At 36.4% G+C, this 16,120-nt stretch overlaps 1 protein-coding gene across 1 annotated transcript; it reads right to left on the bottom strand.

Moving 5' to 3' along the window:
• Positions 1-240: 240 nt before the first annotated feature.
• tmem116 (transmembrane protein 116) lies at positions 241-13,553 on the bottom strand. The gene is made up of 11 exons (XM_049470524.1): positions 13,389-13,553; positions 12,009-12,055; positions 11,344-11,407; positions 11,085-11,213; positions 6,895-6,999; positions 5,910-5,959; positions 5,415-5,498; positions 4,006-4,141; positions 3,517-3,661; positions 3,070-3,149; positions 241-1,848 (listed from the first exon to the last, which is right to left on the bottom strand). Exons 1-11 carry the CDS (start codon positions 13,452-13,454, stop codon positions 1,666-1,668), a joined length of 1,089 nt encoding a protein of 362 aa, XP_049326481.1. The 5' UTR covers positions 13,455-13,553; the 3' UTR covers positions 241-1,665.
• Between the last annotated feature and the right edge of the window lie 2,567 nt (positions 13,554-16,120).

Below are 16,120 nucleotides of genomic sequence, written 5' to 3'. Positions count from 1 at the left end.
TCAATCAGGCCTTGGACAGAATATGGAAATGATAATAATCCTCATAAATACAAAATCAGGGTAACTTCTTCAATTACTAATTTCACTATTTTGTTCTCATCAGTACAGGGCTAAAAATTTCTATATGCATTATTATAGGTCTGTCCCAATAACTATTGTTTAAGGACAATAAATCACCCTAGAATTAACTTATGTAAATTGTATTACTGTAAAATATAGAACATTTTATGCCACCATCAGATCTTTCAATAAAATTATCAATATTTGATGCCCGTAATGAAAATATATCACAATTGACAACAATTTGTCCTTTGTCCCCCTTTTTTTTAAATAAATAATTTGCTGTAATCTGTATCACTGCTGCAGTATTACGAAATGGTCAAAATATACAAAATATATTATTTATATATTTTATAAAATGTTTTAAATATATCGATATTTATGATATATTGAATGAATGAATGAAGTTACTCTTTTATAGCGGCTTTCTAGACACTGAAACTATAGTGGCTTTCTAGAGGCTTTACAAGCACGTTTTACACACAACTATTTACAGTACATTTAGACAACAGTGAGAAATGAAAGCCAATAGCACACAGCATATACTTTCAACCGGAAAGGACAGTCCACCAGGCGCACTGCATCAGGCAATAAGCTGACCCAGCACAGTGCCAAACCATATCTGGACATACAGACATACACACATTCACACACATATATATTTACCCACATTCACACACCAGGACAATTAAGAATATCAATTTTACCTAATCTTCATATTTTAGGACTGCAGGAGGAAACCTGAGTCCCTGGAGGAAACTCACATGAAAACAGAGAGAACATGGAAACTCCACCCAGATAGGGACTTGAACCCAAGACCCCAGTGCTGGGAGGCGAACATGCTGATAACATTTAAGCCACCGTGCCAAGCCCAATGTAATTATCCTGACAGGCCTATATTTCTAGCTACACACATTTCACACTCACACACAAGTGTAAATGAGTTAACAGTGGGTGTGTTCGATCTACTGTGTGTACAGTAGAATGAGTACACACTCACTGTGAAAGGAATCTGTTTGGGTTGGTTAAATGTATGATGTTTGCTGTGGGACTGTAAAAGAGGCACTTTTCGGTAGGTTCCTGCTTTTCAGTCTAAAACTAAAGTGCTGTGAAACCCCATAGTCCCCATGACGCATTTCACCTTAGCAGACTTTCATCTCTTTCTGTCAGTTATCATACAGAGTAATAGTGATATTGAATAATGCAGAGTGAAGGAACAGGTCATATCTCAGTCTTCAGTCTCTGTGCATATTTGAAAATGATTGTGCAGTGTACAAATATAGCTTCAGTCACCGGAGAGGAATTCCCTCGCTTTAGCTTTCAGGCAGCAGGTGCAGCAACAGAACTCAAAACAATACCAGCGCTGGAAACCTTCCTCATTTCGTCTCGCTTAGGCCTGTCTCAGATAAGGCTGATAAGGCCATCTGGTGCTGTTGCCATCGTAACAGGTATGCTGACCCCTGCGCGACCTCAGAAGTCTCCTAGAAAAATATAGTGCACTTTGCCCACAGAATCGCATGATGTCTTGGAGGCACAAGGCTGTTAGGAGATTAGGCCGGGGTGTTGAAGTGCTTTTTTAATCTATCACTGTTTCTCAGATGTTCCTCAGATATTCTGCAGCTGAGAGCCGGACGAGCGGAGGGCAGCGTAAGTCCGTTTCTGTGAGCGAAGCAGCGGCGTCTGTGTGTCGACATCCCGCATCCCAGAGCTGCTCAGGGAGCGGAAATGCTGCTGCGTCCAGCCGTACACTATACAGTTCAGTAAACCCTGAGAGGCGGAGGTGAAGGCCTACAGAAAAACAGAGAGATAGCATAAATATTTGTATGTACTTATAATACAGGTATGTACACTGACATGCCAAAAGTGAACAGTGTGAAGAGTGGTAATGATCGTGACTGGCAGCATCTGATTAGAATTACACACGCAAACAAACAAACCAGCAACTCTGGTCTGTTTATGAAATGACATATGAAACAATAATAGCATCTTGTCCCATGTCCCAGTTTCTTGCACCCCAACAGAAAAATGACCTCAATATTTAGCAGATCCTCCTTTTGCAGAAATAACAGCCTATAAACTCTTCCTACAGCTTCCAATGAGAGTAGGTTTCTGATCATGAACAGCTGCTTTAAATCACACCACAGATTTTTAATAATACTCAGGTCTGGGGACTGAGATGATCATTCCAGAATGTTGTACTTGTTCCTCTGCATGAATGATTTAGTAGATTTTGAGCAGTGTTTAGTGTTTAGTGTTTAGGGTCGTTGTCTTGTTGAAGTATCTTCTTCAACTTTCTCACTGATTCTTCAACATTGTTCTCAAGAATCTGCTGATATTGACTGAAATCCATGAGACCCTCAACTTTAACAAGATTCCAGTACCTGCACTGATCACACAGCCCCACAGCATGATGAACCACCACCACATTTTACTGTCGGGAGCAGTAAAGTGTTTATCTTGGAATGCTGTGTTCTTTTTCCTCCATGCATAAATAACCGCCTCCAAATAACTAAATTTTAGTTTCATCAGTCCACAGAACCTTATTCCAAAATGAAGCTGGCTTGTCCAAATGTGCTTTAGCTTTAGCATACCTCAAACAACTTTAATTTCCTCACAGTGGAAACTGACAGCTGAAATCTCTGAGATAGCTTTTTGTATCCTTTCCCTAAACCATGATGTTGAACAATCTTTGTTTTCAGGTCAGTTTTGTTTTGATGCTCCCATGTTTCCACTGCTCAGAGAAGATGCAAAGAGGAGAGAAACTTGCAACTGGTGCCTTAAAGATGTATTCACCTGTGTATGAAGGTCAAGGGTCAATGAGCTTACCAAACTAATTTTGTGTTCCAATAATTAGTGCTACAACCATTGAACAACCAATGATTTAAAAAAGAAAATCAGGAAAATGATCAGGGGTGCCTAATGAATTGCTGAACACAAAAAATGTATTGCGTCACAAAAAAGGAAATATTAATGACATAATTGTTCTTGTGCAGATTTATTTTGGCTCACCTGTGAGATATACAGGATAACTCCCATCCGTCCCTTCACTTCCTCTGGTTTAAATAACATCAGGGTGGCCAGGAGAATTGCTGTGTAGAAAAGGAAAGAGGAAGTTGGAAAGTTTTTACTGAAAGGATCTGGTCTTTTTCACATCTGCTTTTCCAGTTTTGGAAAGTGATTTATTACGCTACTTAAAAGCAATGGAATCTATTGTGGTGTACAGTGATGTAGAGTGGTTTAGTGTTTTGTTACGTAAAGGAGCAGAAGGAAGTATGCTGTGTTTGTGCACTCAGTTTAAAGATTTTTTTTATTTTTTACTAAATTACTTTTGGTTATTGTTTGGTTATTACATAGAGAGCTTAGAGTAGCTTGTAGTTATGTAATACATGGTTTAACAGGAAACCCCAAAAACGATTGTAACAGATGTGTGTTTTAAAAATGTGTGTGTGTGTTTACCTGGTCCCCAGCAGAAAAAGAAAACTGCAGGGTAAAGGAACATACGCCGCTCCAACACTCGAAGCGTGGCCCACTGACGGTCAGCCAGGAAACCGCTGGATGTAACAAAGCGCTTGTACAAGGAACGAGCTTTAAACATGAACACCTGAAAAGGGAGGAGCAACAGAGTCAGGAAACGAGAGGCATGATTACGGTACAGAACTGCAGTGGAAAGTACAATACTTTTTTAACAATGATGCGGTTTCCTCATTCACCACTGTCTACAGGTGGAAATTATGGGACTTACCTGCTAATGCCCAAGAAAGAAATACATTTTTATCAAACAAAGAACTTTTTTCTGCATGTGAACAATAGATTAATTGTTTAGATTAGTGTCAACTTACTGAACAAACAATAACATGATTATTAATTATTAATAAACTGACAACTCAGTAAACCTTTTCTAACAACTAAATTAAATATAATGCACAGTATTAGAAATCAGCTCACCACAATCCCTATGAAGGTGATCACGAAGGTGAAGAGGAAGATGGTGATGGTGTAGTCACTAATGATCTTGCAGGATGGGATCACATCACTTACTGACGAGGTTAGGAAGAGTGCACCGGTGTACAGCAGCAGACATCTGAAGGCAAACATGAGGAAAACTTCACTCAAAAACTGTAATGCAATTCATTCATTTCATTTACAGATTAGTTAGGCTCAAAAATCTTTATAAAGTTTTTAATAAATCTATATTATGTACTTATAATGCCTGGCCATTACAAGCTTTTTTTACCAGAACAACCTACATTCCTTAGAAAAAGAGGAGCACAAATGATAATGGCTTGTGTAATGTGATTGCTGCTTGGCATCTGTTGGTGTAAACCTAAATTTAATGAAACAACAAGGACTCAAATCTAGTGAAAAGTGCTTTTTAGGGAATAACTGTCCTGTCCACATCACCAATTACAGTGAACGTTTGTGATTTTTAAAAAAAATGTTCTACCTGTATACAATTTTCTAAATATGGGATTTTTTTTATCTTTAAAGTACATAAAGATTACCAAAGATAACGCTAGTGGCAAGGCATGCACAGTCTGCAAAGGTCACAAAGAAACTCAAGGTAACTTCTGAGCAACTGAAGGCCTTTCTCACATTGTACAATGTTAATGCTCTTAAGGCCATCAACAGGAGAAAGCACTGAACAGCAATGGTGTTCATGGCAGTTTACAAGCAGAAAGCTGGAGTTTGCTGAGGTACACATAGAAGCCAGAAGGCTACTAAAACAATATTTAACAGGATTTAAAGGATGAGACCAGCATAGTTTGAGTCCGATTTGCTGCATCCGGGCCAGGATGACCTGCCTCATTTATATAACAACAAATTCGGAATTATATCAGCAAAATCTGAAGGAAAATTCCTAGACATCTGTCTGTGAGTGGGCCATGTAGCAAGACAACAACCCTATAAGCACACTGACTAAATAGTGGTTAAAGCAGAATATAGTTCATGCTTGGAATGGCAAATGAAATCCTGGCCAGAAATACATACAATTATAAAGTGTTCACAAACTTTCGAGCACTGTTGTATTTCCAAACCTTATATAACTTATGTAATCACAAACATGATTATGTATTACCAGTAAAAACAGGAAAAGGTTCTGTGTATTGTGTTATTTTTAAACATGTTCTTCATTCCCACACTGCAAAATAAAGGAACACTGTGTGGAAAGTAATTTAATGAACGATGCACTGCGTTCGAGGAATGCAGAAAACGACATACATTCTATTAAAAGCTAATATGATTAGAAAATAAGTGGGAATAAATTAACATCTGAGTTTTAAGATTGGGGCTTTCCATGCAACAGAGGAGTCTACACCAAATCTACACCAATACAGACTTGCAAGCAGACATACTTGTAGGGCTGGGTGAAGTTTACATAACACAAGTCCACATTTCCTGTTATGAAGACTGGCATCGTCAACAGCAACGGCAAGACACTGGAAGCAGACCAAAAGGAAATGGGATTGAATGACAGAGCATGTGTACTGGCACACCATGGCATTATATAATGATTACACATCAATATAAGTAAGATAAGAAATTAATTTATGTCATATTACCAGATGGAAGAGTTAATTAAAATTAATGTAATCAACTAAACTGACTTTAAATAAGATACTCATTAATTAATCAATCTTTTAGGGATTAGTAGAGAGTTTGCATTAGGATAATGCATATTTTCTTACAGTAAATAAGAGACTGTTAGCCTAAGTTATAGACATTTTGGCAATATATTTCTATTTCCAAATTTCTGCTTTAACTGTGTCTTTCGCTAATTGTCAAAATAATCAGATATTCAGCTATGCATTTTAAAAAAAATCATATGATTGGAAAGTTAATCTGCTTACAATGACAGAACTACTGCCAGGTGTCTGCATGGCTTTCCTTGAGCTGGATGCTGAAATAAAAATAATATTAATTATTATTATTGTTACATATGGACACATGGGGTTCTTAAAGCTGCATTTATACAGCGGATAAAATTGGTCAAAATATGATGTTTGTCATATGTGAAACAGATATGTAATTTGTAAATGTAACACTTTCAGTTCTGATTTGGTCACTTCAAATGTGTGAAAACTGAGAGCTGGGTAATATGCTAAAATTATTGTATCACAATATTTAAAGACATTTTCATGATACACAATATTTATCACAACGTTTCAAAATGCTGTCATTTAAATACAATTTCATAGATAGCACAGTGATTTTCATTCAGTTTTTGATGCGCACCATGCAATTAACAATTATTAATTACTCTCTCTGTCATGAAATGTACACTTAGGCCAATGTTTATCAATCAATGACATCCTCGATATCATTTGTTGTTGATACATTAAGATTATTTATCACAATACAATAAAATATTGTCAAATTGCCCACCTCTAAGTGCTCAGTGTTTCTAATGAAATGGCAGAATGTGGTCACAAAAGGATGTGGCTGAAATGTTAAATTAAAGAGAAACCAAGGACATAAACTTAAGTAGTGAGCATTGGTGAATAATGTGCCTTTTTACAGTGAGCTGAAATGCATTCTCAGTGAAAAACCCATTTGTCAATCGCTAGAACTCATTGATAGCTCTTGTGATGCTGGCAAAGATGAAACTGAAACTACACGTAAAGCACCGCATCAATTCAGACAAATGTTGGATATAGGTCACATTTACAAAATAGTGTAAACAGTCTAAAACAAACCGAATTTACAGCACAATTAGATTTGAAGAGAAAATCTGATTTGGGCCACTTTTACCTGCTGTGTGAATGTACCCTTGCCACATATTATTTATTTGAGCTGATCATCATAAGTTAGTAAGAACATGACTGGATTCAGTACCTGGGCAGGAAGGCCGCTCAGCCTCCGGTTATACTTCTCCATCAGGCCAGTGTAGAGCACCCACACGTAGTTCAGGGTGTAGAAAAATGATGCTATGTAGAAGAACTGTTAGTGAATAGGGCGGGGGGAAGAAGTGGAGATCAAAAGAAAGGGAGAGAGAAAAACAGACATATCACATGACGGACGTATTTCACTCAGCAACGTTCATATTCCCATGACTCAGCAAGTTGAATAGGTACAACCACGTGTTATTGCTCTTTTGCTGTATCACTCCATCATGTGCCACATGATGCAAGTTCACCTTTGCCACCAAGATATTCATGTTAAATCACTGTGACAAGAGGCTGAACAGCATTCCAAGACACCGGAGTTGAATGAGTGCACACTTTTGACTCATCAGCCAAATATCTGTGTGTTTATGGTTGTGGTTCTCAGACTGGGGCCAGTGGGGGCCTCAAAAGTAACTGGGGGCCTACAGGACAATATTAAATGCTGTATCCCTTATACCACATAATGGTGATGTTTTTCCTAAATTTTTAACAAATTGAAACCCTTTGGAATATAATCAAGAGCAAGATGGATGATCATCAAACCAAGCTGAACTGCGTGATTTTTTGAACTAGGAGTGGAATAAAGTTATCCAAAAGCAGTGTGTAAGACTGGTGGAGGAGAACATGATGCCAAGAAGCATGAAAACTGTGATTAAAACCAGGATTATTCCACCAAATACTGATTTCTGAACTCTTAAAACTTTATGAATATGAACTTGTTTTCTTTGCTTTATTTGAGATCTGAAAGCTCTGCATCTTTTTTGTTATTTCAGCCTTTTCTCATTTTCTGCAAAAAAATGCTCTAAATTACAATATTTTTATTTGGAAAGTGTTTCTATAATCCCTTTTTTTCTTTACTGTTAAAAGGTTATGGTCATATAAGTGATTATAAACCGTATTTTTATAGTTTTACAGTTCATTATTATTTTTAACTTTTTCTTTACTTTAACTGCTATTTACATGTTTTTTAACATTCAAGCAGATTGTTTATTGTTCTCAGTAAAAACTTAAGAATATTATTAAAAACATGAAATAATAAAAAATGCGTAGTGCCATAAGGAAGCACATATGGATGGGTAGCATAACTCGACAGAACACCAGTTCCCCCCAGGCTACACAGCTGATTCACACAGTCTCTCCCACTAACCGTAATGAACACTGCTGGGAAAAGTTCAGCTGCGCTGCCATGGAGAACAAAACTCTATTTTTTTTTATTCAAACAATTTTTTTTTTTTTTTTAGCCCAGCATTTCATTTTTTACTCAGTAACGGGGAGTTTTCCAAAGTAGTGAAAAGTACATTTCTTGTGTCTAAATGAACTTGAGTAAAAGTAAAATTACCTAATTTAAAAACTATTTTAAAAATGACAAATTACTCATAAAATCTACTCAATTACAGTAATGTGAGTAAATGTAATTAGTTACTTTCCACCTCTGGTTAACACATATTACTAGATAACAAATCATAAGATTATTTTATTTGAGTGTAAAGTTCAGTAAACTCTAAATTAGTGTTAAGGTTAGGTTGAAAGAAGGTTTTGGAAAATTCATCTAAAAAGGAATGAATGGCAAACTGTCAACCCCTTAGCAAACTTGACCTCAGGATATTTCTTAATAAACTGCAAGACTTTGTTCTCCCTGCTTTACAACTGTACCATATAAAACATCCTGTTCAGCACTGTCATCACACTGAACTGTACAGGTGTGTGTGTCACATGCTGCCTGTTATCAGAATGTATACATTCTATACGTTTATGATTACCTAAGATAGGTTTGGGATAAATCAGAGTTTTAGTATTTAGGTTAGTGTGATAGCATGTCAGAGTAACATGTAGTTGTGGTTATATTACACCAATTATTCAGCAACTAAAATGATTTAAAAATAGCAAAGAATAAACAACCAACCAAAACAAATGCTTTGGGTGCTCTGACAAAAATTTCCTTTTTTCAAATGACATTAATTTTTTGCTAATTTAGTAATATTGTGAATATTTTTTGATATTATTGGTCACATTCTCATTCTGTTCTATGTCTTCCTGGTCTATCTCTGGGTTTCTATCTTTTCTATGCCTGGCTTTTTTTCTAGCCATGTGCCTTTTTGCATGTGGTTCTGTGTTCTCCATGTCTCACTTCTGTCTTCAGTGCTCCCATCTGCGCTCATTTGTAACCCCGCCCCCTTGTTACCTGTCCCTAGGTGTTTCCTGTTTCCTGTCTACTTCTGTATATATATATATATATATATATATATATATATATATATATATATATATAGCCCCTTTGTTTCTGTGTTCCCTTGTTGGTTCTTGTGCATTTATCACGACAGTCAAGTTATTTCTGTGTTTCTTTGTACCCAGTCTTTTTGTACCCTAGTATCTTTTTACGTTTTGTGATCATGTTTGTAAATAAATTGTAAAAACCCTGACAATTTTTTGCTTTTTTGAATAAAGACTAAAATTAATTTAGGCTATTTCATTTAGGCAATAGCGAAAAAAAATTGCAAAATAATGGAAACCTTTTCGCATGCATCATTTTTTATGAAGAGATTTAATATGAATCTAAATTATATATCTAAATATAATAATATAATAATAATAATATAATCTAAATAATCTAAATATCAAACCTCTTTTAAAGTTGCTGAAAGGAACATGTAATTCAGGACTAGGCTTTATCACTGTCCAAGACTGTCCAATCCTCTTATGAATGATTATTGTGTCCCTACATGACGTACGTTTTCCCATTCGTTAGCTCATTTCGCTGAACCAGTGGGATACAAAAAGCTCAATTACTCCTCCACTGACGGAGGCACGTGAAGAGCCCAAAAGTGGGACAGGTTGTTTTGTTTTTAATGTCTGGTCCAAATTTACTGCTCCACTTCCTTTTCGGGCCTGTCCTACTTGGGTCTATGTCAGAACTGTGACAAGTTTGGGGAATTTGTGCTAGTTTACTGGTACAAACAAACCGCACAAGCCATTTGAATCAGGGTAAAATGAGGATGAGAAACTTCCACAAGTGTGTTCAGGCCAGGCTGTCTGTGTGCTGGTCTTAGACTGGCTGAAACAGAAAGTTTTCACTTTCGAAAGCACCAATTATGGTTGAAAATGTTCCATAAAGCCACTAAATAAGCAACATAAACAGGCAGGTCAGAACACACACTACCACTAGTTCTCCACTCAAAAGACTTTAAAAACTGAAAGACTTTGCCTCGTATCCTCATATGCCCTGTGACTCATTGTTTCGCATCAGAATGCGCTCCATAATCCAGGCCAGATGTTGGAGACTTCAGTACACTGCTAACATGCAGCAGCATGTAGAATAATGCCAGCCAGGAATGCACCGCCAAGTCAAACTCGTGATCCGGGAAAAAATCCCAATATCCTCCCCAAAGGATAATAAAACAAAACAAAAAAAAGAGACGCAACCCTTTGCACAGAGTCTAACTAACAATTGCAAGATTTGGCATGTCACATACTGTATATAAATCTGTTCAACAGTTCAGTTACGGACAAGCATATTACTTTAAATTAAATAAAAGCATAATGAAAAAGATAGTTCAAAAGCTCTTAAATGCACACTTAGCATCCTCTTTTAGAAAGTATCGCAATATAACTGGATTGAACTTATTTTACTAGCAGTATTTTATAATGACAGTCTGTGTTTTTTTTGGGATTTGATCAACTACTCTATCTATTTGTTTGTGCTCCAAGGTTGATTTATTGTGGCTTATATTTAACATGGCGACGCCCAAAGATTTTCCTACACTATGGGATGTAAACAGTGGTTTTTAAACTTCTTGTGCAGTTTTAAAGTTGTAAATGTCTTGTTTTAAATGTCAGTGCCTACCAATGATGTATGGAGCTACTTTGAGTCTAAATAACGGTGGAAAAAGCTGAGAGAAGAGGAGGGCTATTTAACAAAGGTAAGTACTTTATGTCACATTTTAATACACCCAAATTCAATTTCACACCACAGTTCTCCTTTAAGGGTTTGTAAGTTGTTCATATCAGTAACTGTGACTTTTTGCCATTAGCTAATGTCTGCTAACTGATTACTTTTTTGAAAAGTTAAAAAAAACTGTGTGCAGTGTACAGTCTTTTACTGAAATTATGTATCATAGCGCAGGTGATGCTGTGTCTGATTACCTGCTCCACGGTGTGCAGGTTGTAGCAGGTGGCATACGAGTCACAGGAGGTGGTGAAGAGCAGAGCACCACACAGCCAGCTAGCAGCCAGCAGCATGTCTGTTAAACTCAGCAGGAACAGAGGCTGCACCTGCGACAGACAGTGCAGCCACCATGGTCAACGAGCGGGTCAGTAATCATTGCACTTTTACAACAATAGAATAAAATGGTTGGATTACATATAAGTTAAAATCTACCTATTATAAGCCTACATTTCTTACCTCAGATGTTCGTACAAGTTTCTGGAACAAGGCATAGAAGATTATGGAGCCTGAGCCTAAAATGCTGAACCAGATAATGATAAAAAATGTCAGGTAAACAATCAAAAATTCTAATGTTCATTATTAAGAGTGGAATGCATTTTAAAAGACAAAAGTTACAGTGTACTACCAAACTATATTAATTAACTTTAATGGGATAAGTTTACTGGTGAAACACAATGAGATACAGTTGGTCATGGAGACATATAGGTTCTGTATAGTATCCTGTGATACATTTGCACACTGATGTTGCACCTGGGCCAGTAGATCCTGCACAATCATAGGTTGCTAAAGCTGAAGTCCCTGCTCGTCCCAGAAAAGCTAATTTGGTGATAAATATACCAAGCAGGCAGGCTATAGAAGTGCAATCTTGGGGAGACATTCCCTGTTGTGGATGAGCATTATCTTGCTGAAAAATGCCAGCTGGATGCCCTGCCTTAAGAGGCAACATGAGGCTTATGTGGCTGCAGGATGTCCTGCACATATAGTTGGGCTAGTGTCACTGCATCATTACTAGGGGTGACTGACTGTTGCTCCACAGCAAAAGCAGGATTGTAAAACCACTTATTATTATTAGTACAACAACTAAAGGCATGAAATAAAGTAATGCCTTGCAAATGTCTTACCTTAGAATAGCCATTACCATTTGAATCCACCTCACAGCTGAGTAGACCTAAACAAAGAGAAAACATTTAAAGAAATTAAAATCTGGGCAATAATTTAATATTTTTTCATATTATGAAAAAGTCTTATCTTATTAACAATATGCTTTAATTAGCATATCAAGATCTAAAAATAATCCTGTTAATATGGATGATATGGAGCAAATACTTATAACTAATAACACAATACATTTCAGTCACACATCATACAATATAATTCCGATATTGACATAAACAGTCTAAAAGCCATCGTCAGTAATGCATGGCTATAATAATTGATACATGGTGATTTAGTAAAATATTATACAATGTTATTTAAATACTTTTACAACACACACTGTACATCAGCAGTGGAAGATTCTTAAAAAACTGATATTCAAATACTCTTTCATGCACAGCATAGTGTTTGTTTTTTATTCTGATTTTGCTGCATATCATCAAATTCAACTGGATTTTTATCATCAATATGCTTATTAAAGCATATTGTTGATACGATAAGAAAATCACAACAGGATAAAATATTATATTAGATTGGCCACCTCTAGTTCTGGTATGCATGAGAGAGTATTTGAATAGCAAGTATTTAAATAATCCACATCTGTTGATGCAATCTGTCTGCGTGTGAAAACTTTGTGATAAATAATGTGTAATATATGTAAAAAAAAAAAAAAAAAAAAAAATATATATATATATATATATATATATATATATATATATATATATATATATTAGGAATATATTGCCCAGCTCTATCAGTATGGGATGTACAACACAGACAGTGGCTTTAATACTGTTCATATAGATACTGGAATTATATTTGTATTAGGAAAGTGATATATATTGTATCATACACAATAATATAGCCAACATGTTTTAATGTTGATAACAACATTCTACCCTGAAATATCGTGCCATATCACCCACCCCTAACTATCACATCAGGGTACTACGTTTTCTGTTTTTAGCAAAAGAAAAGAATAGTGTATGGTTCAGCCCTAGACTCACCCAGGTTAAAATGGATCTTTTTTTATCTTTTAATGTAAGTTATATTTTTATATAAGATCTGCAGCTAAAGGAGAGAAACACACATCTGTTTTTAATCAACTTGCTCACTCACATTTTTATTGAGGTATTTCTGGGATCAGACCCTTCAGAAATAATCTCAACAGACTTTATTACACGACCTGAAGTAAATTACTTCATAATAATACGAACATATTTCACAATGCAATGAAATAAACCAGCATATCTAACTCTAGAGTAAGTTAAACAATTAACGTTAAGTTGCTGACTAACTTCGTGTTTTTCAGGAATAATGTAATAAAAATCAGGATAATTACTCACAGATGTCCAGTTCTCAGTTGGAACAGTTGTGTTCTGTTGGGTATTATTCTGGATAAGCATATCCATCTTGAAGTTTTCTTTTAAATTCGTATTAAAATACAATTATTATATCCACATGAGAAGATTTCCGTTGGACGCTGCTTTCTTCAGTCTGACCATCACACACAGCGCGCGCTGCTGTTTACCCCTCACTCATCACACAAGCCCCGCCTCCTGCGCTGGGATTGGCTGGAGGATAATCACGCACAGACATCTAAAAACCAAATACAGGGGGCGTGGCTTAAACATCTCTACAACTGGAGCATGTGAAATAAAGGGACTTTCCTGCAGACGGCTGGGATTACTTATCTGCCCAAATCTGTAAAGGTGTACTAGTGATCTTTCAGCCAGGGACCTCAATAAAATCAATAAGTCTACACATTTTTAAAACTATTATAAGAATTTACAAAAATCATATTTCTTAATCACTTCATATTTTAACATTTTATGTTTTTGTTGTTGTATCTTTAAGTCTAGACTGGAAATGTAGTTGTTTATTTTAGCTTTTGGTTATTAAATTCCCCTTACACTGCAAAAAAATCCATTGGCGAAAACTAGACAAAATATATGCAAATTAAAACAAATATATGTATATTAAGCAATAAAATCTGCCAATGGGGTAAGCAAAATTTTCTTATTAAGATTTCGGTACCACTTTATAATAAGACTACCTTTATAAAGGGATTATAAATGGTTTACAATTAGTTTATTAATGGTTACTAATTAGGTTGTAAATGCCTTAAAAATAATTAATAATCAGTTATAACACATACATAGAAAGGGCAACAATGACCTGTTGTTTGCCAAATAGTGAAACCACAGCTATCTATATTGTTGCCCTTTCTATGTAAGTGTTATAACTGATTATTAATGATTTTTAAGGCATTATAACCTAATTAGTAACCATTAATAAACTAATTGTAAACCATCTATAAACCCTTTATAAAGGTAGTCTTATTTTAAAGTGGTACCAAGATTTCTTACAAAAGCAATGGCAAAGTCTCAAAATGAGTAAAGTAACACCTAAATCAAGCAAAAAAAAGTCACTGTTTTTGGACACAAGAATCAGAATAACTTGATTGCTGCTTTATTGTGCTTGTTTTGAGTTCAAATGACTTAAAATAAGGTATAAATTTTAAGTAAGAATGATTAAGATACGTATCCCTAAAATAAGCAAAATAATCTAACACAATGCTTAGTAAGACAAAAATAAGATTTAATAAGATTTATTGCCTTAAATTTAGATAATTTTACTTGCTAAGATTTAGTTTTTTTGCAGTGTAGATAAAGGCTGCAGAATCAGATTCATAGACATAGGGAACTGTGGTAAACTGAGATGCTGGTGCTGTTGCCCACTACAACCCACTGCACACAGTCACTCAGGTCTGTGGTCGTGGAGTGGGTGGAAACCATAAGACAAAGTACTTTTTGGTTTGATCTCACTGTTCTCATTCAAGCCAAACTTAATGCCAAATCAAATCAGGTTTCTTGTCACATCACATTACAGATGTACTGGTGATAAAAAACTAGGTGCAAATTAGCTCTCAGCTGTAAAAATGCAAGGTGTTTGCTAAGAAGATATCTTGTGCAGTGAGACAGGTGAAATGACTTGTGACACACTATAGGTTGGTATACGTTGATATTGGCTGTTCAGCTGCCAGATGGCCTGGGGGAAGAAGTTGTCTCGAAACCGGTTGGTTCTCCCCCTTCTGCTGCACCAAGGTGATGTGCTGGGCTGTGTGCACCAACCTCTAAAGAGCTTTCCACAATGGCAGCTCTGTACAATGTAGTGCTGCATCCTGTCAGAATTTGCTCCTCAGATGAGAAAGTTAACCTCCTTTCTGTAAACTCCTTTGTCATGATTCAGGCCCAAGATTGCCTATGCAGTGGTGGGTGTGCAGGGAGTTCAGGAGAGGGCCCAGAACACAGCCCTGAGGGGCTCTGGTGTTAAGGGGCAGTAAGTAGGATGTGATGCTGCCCAGCCCTTCCACCTGCCATCGGCCCTTCAGGAAGTTCAGGATCCAGCTGCACAGTGTGCTGTTCAGACCCAGATCCCGGAGCTTGATGTGGAGCTTGAGGAAATTATGGTGTTGTATACTAAGCTGTGGTATACAAAAAAGCAGTGTTACATACAGTACATGTTCTTTTTGCCCAGATGGAACATCACAGTGTGCTAGGCAATGTTGGAACAGTGGGTTTTATTTAATTTGATGAGAATGGTGATGGTGTGGAATGAACGTATATTTTCTGGTCTAATTTCATACATAAGGTGCACCAGATTATAAGGTGCATTATGCAACATTATTAAGGAACAGGGGTGTCGCCATGTTTCTCTTCTAATTCAGCAGGTCTCACCGCTGGGTGGTGGTGGTGGGGTAAGTAAAGTTAAGTTAAGTAAAGCTAAGCTAAGTAAACAAAACTGTAATTCTTAAAAAAATATATCTATTTTAAAGTCAAACAAGCGCTGGAAACAGTTTATTTGGGTGAGTAAAATGCTTCTGTTTATTTACAGTAAGCTTAGATTTCCACATTTCCACTTAGGGTGGGTGCAGCAGCATTAGCGGCTAATGCTAATGCTGCTCCAGCAGTTCTAGCCGGGTTAGCAGCAGACTACAGTTCGTTATACTCACCTCTGAATGGCGAAATAGCTAGTGCTTAAAACTATACTAAAACTCCTGTTTAACGCTCTACTT

This window comes from Astyanax mexicanus, chromosome 22 (assembly GCF_023375975.1).
Source record: "Astyanax mexicanus isolate ESR-SI-001 chromosome 22, AstMex3_surface, whole genome shotgun sequence".
In the NCBI taxonomy this organism is placed as follows: Eukaryota; Metazoa; Chordata; class Actinopteri; order Characiformes; family Acestrorhamphidae; genus Astyanax; species Astyanax mexicanus.
Note: the sequence above shows the minus strand (reverse complement) of the source record. Positions and strands in the feature narration are given on the sequence as shown.

Excerpts from the sequence above, each read along its gene's own strand:
- tmem116 (XM_049470524.1), bottom strand. The coding sequence starts at position 13,454 with ATGGATATGCTTATCCAGAATAATACCCAACAGAACACAACTGTTCCA. Across the intron at positions 12,056-13,388 it reads CAACTGAGAACTGGACATCT|GTCTACTCAGCTGTGAGGTG; the intron begins GTGAGTAATTAT and ends CTCTTTGTTTAG. Across the intron at positions 5,960-6,894 it reads TGAGCGGCCTTCCTGCCCAG|CATCCAGCTCAAGGAAAGCC; the intron begins GTACTGAATCCA and ends TTTTTATTTCAG.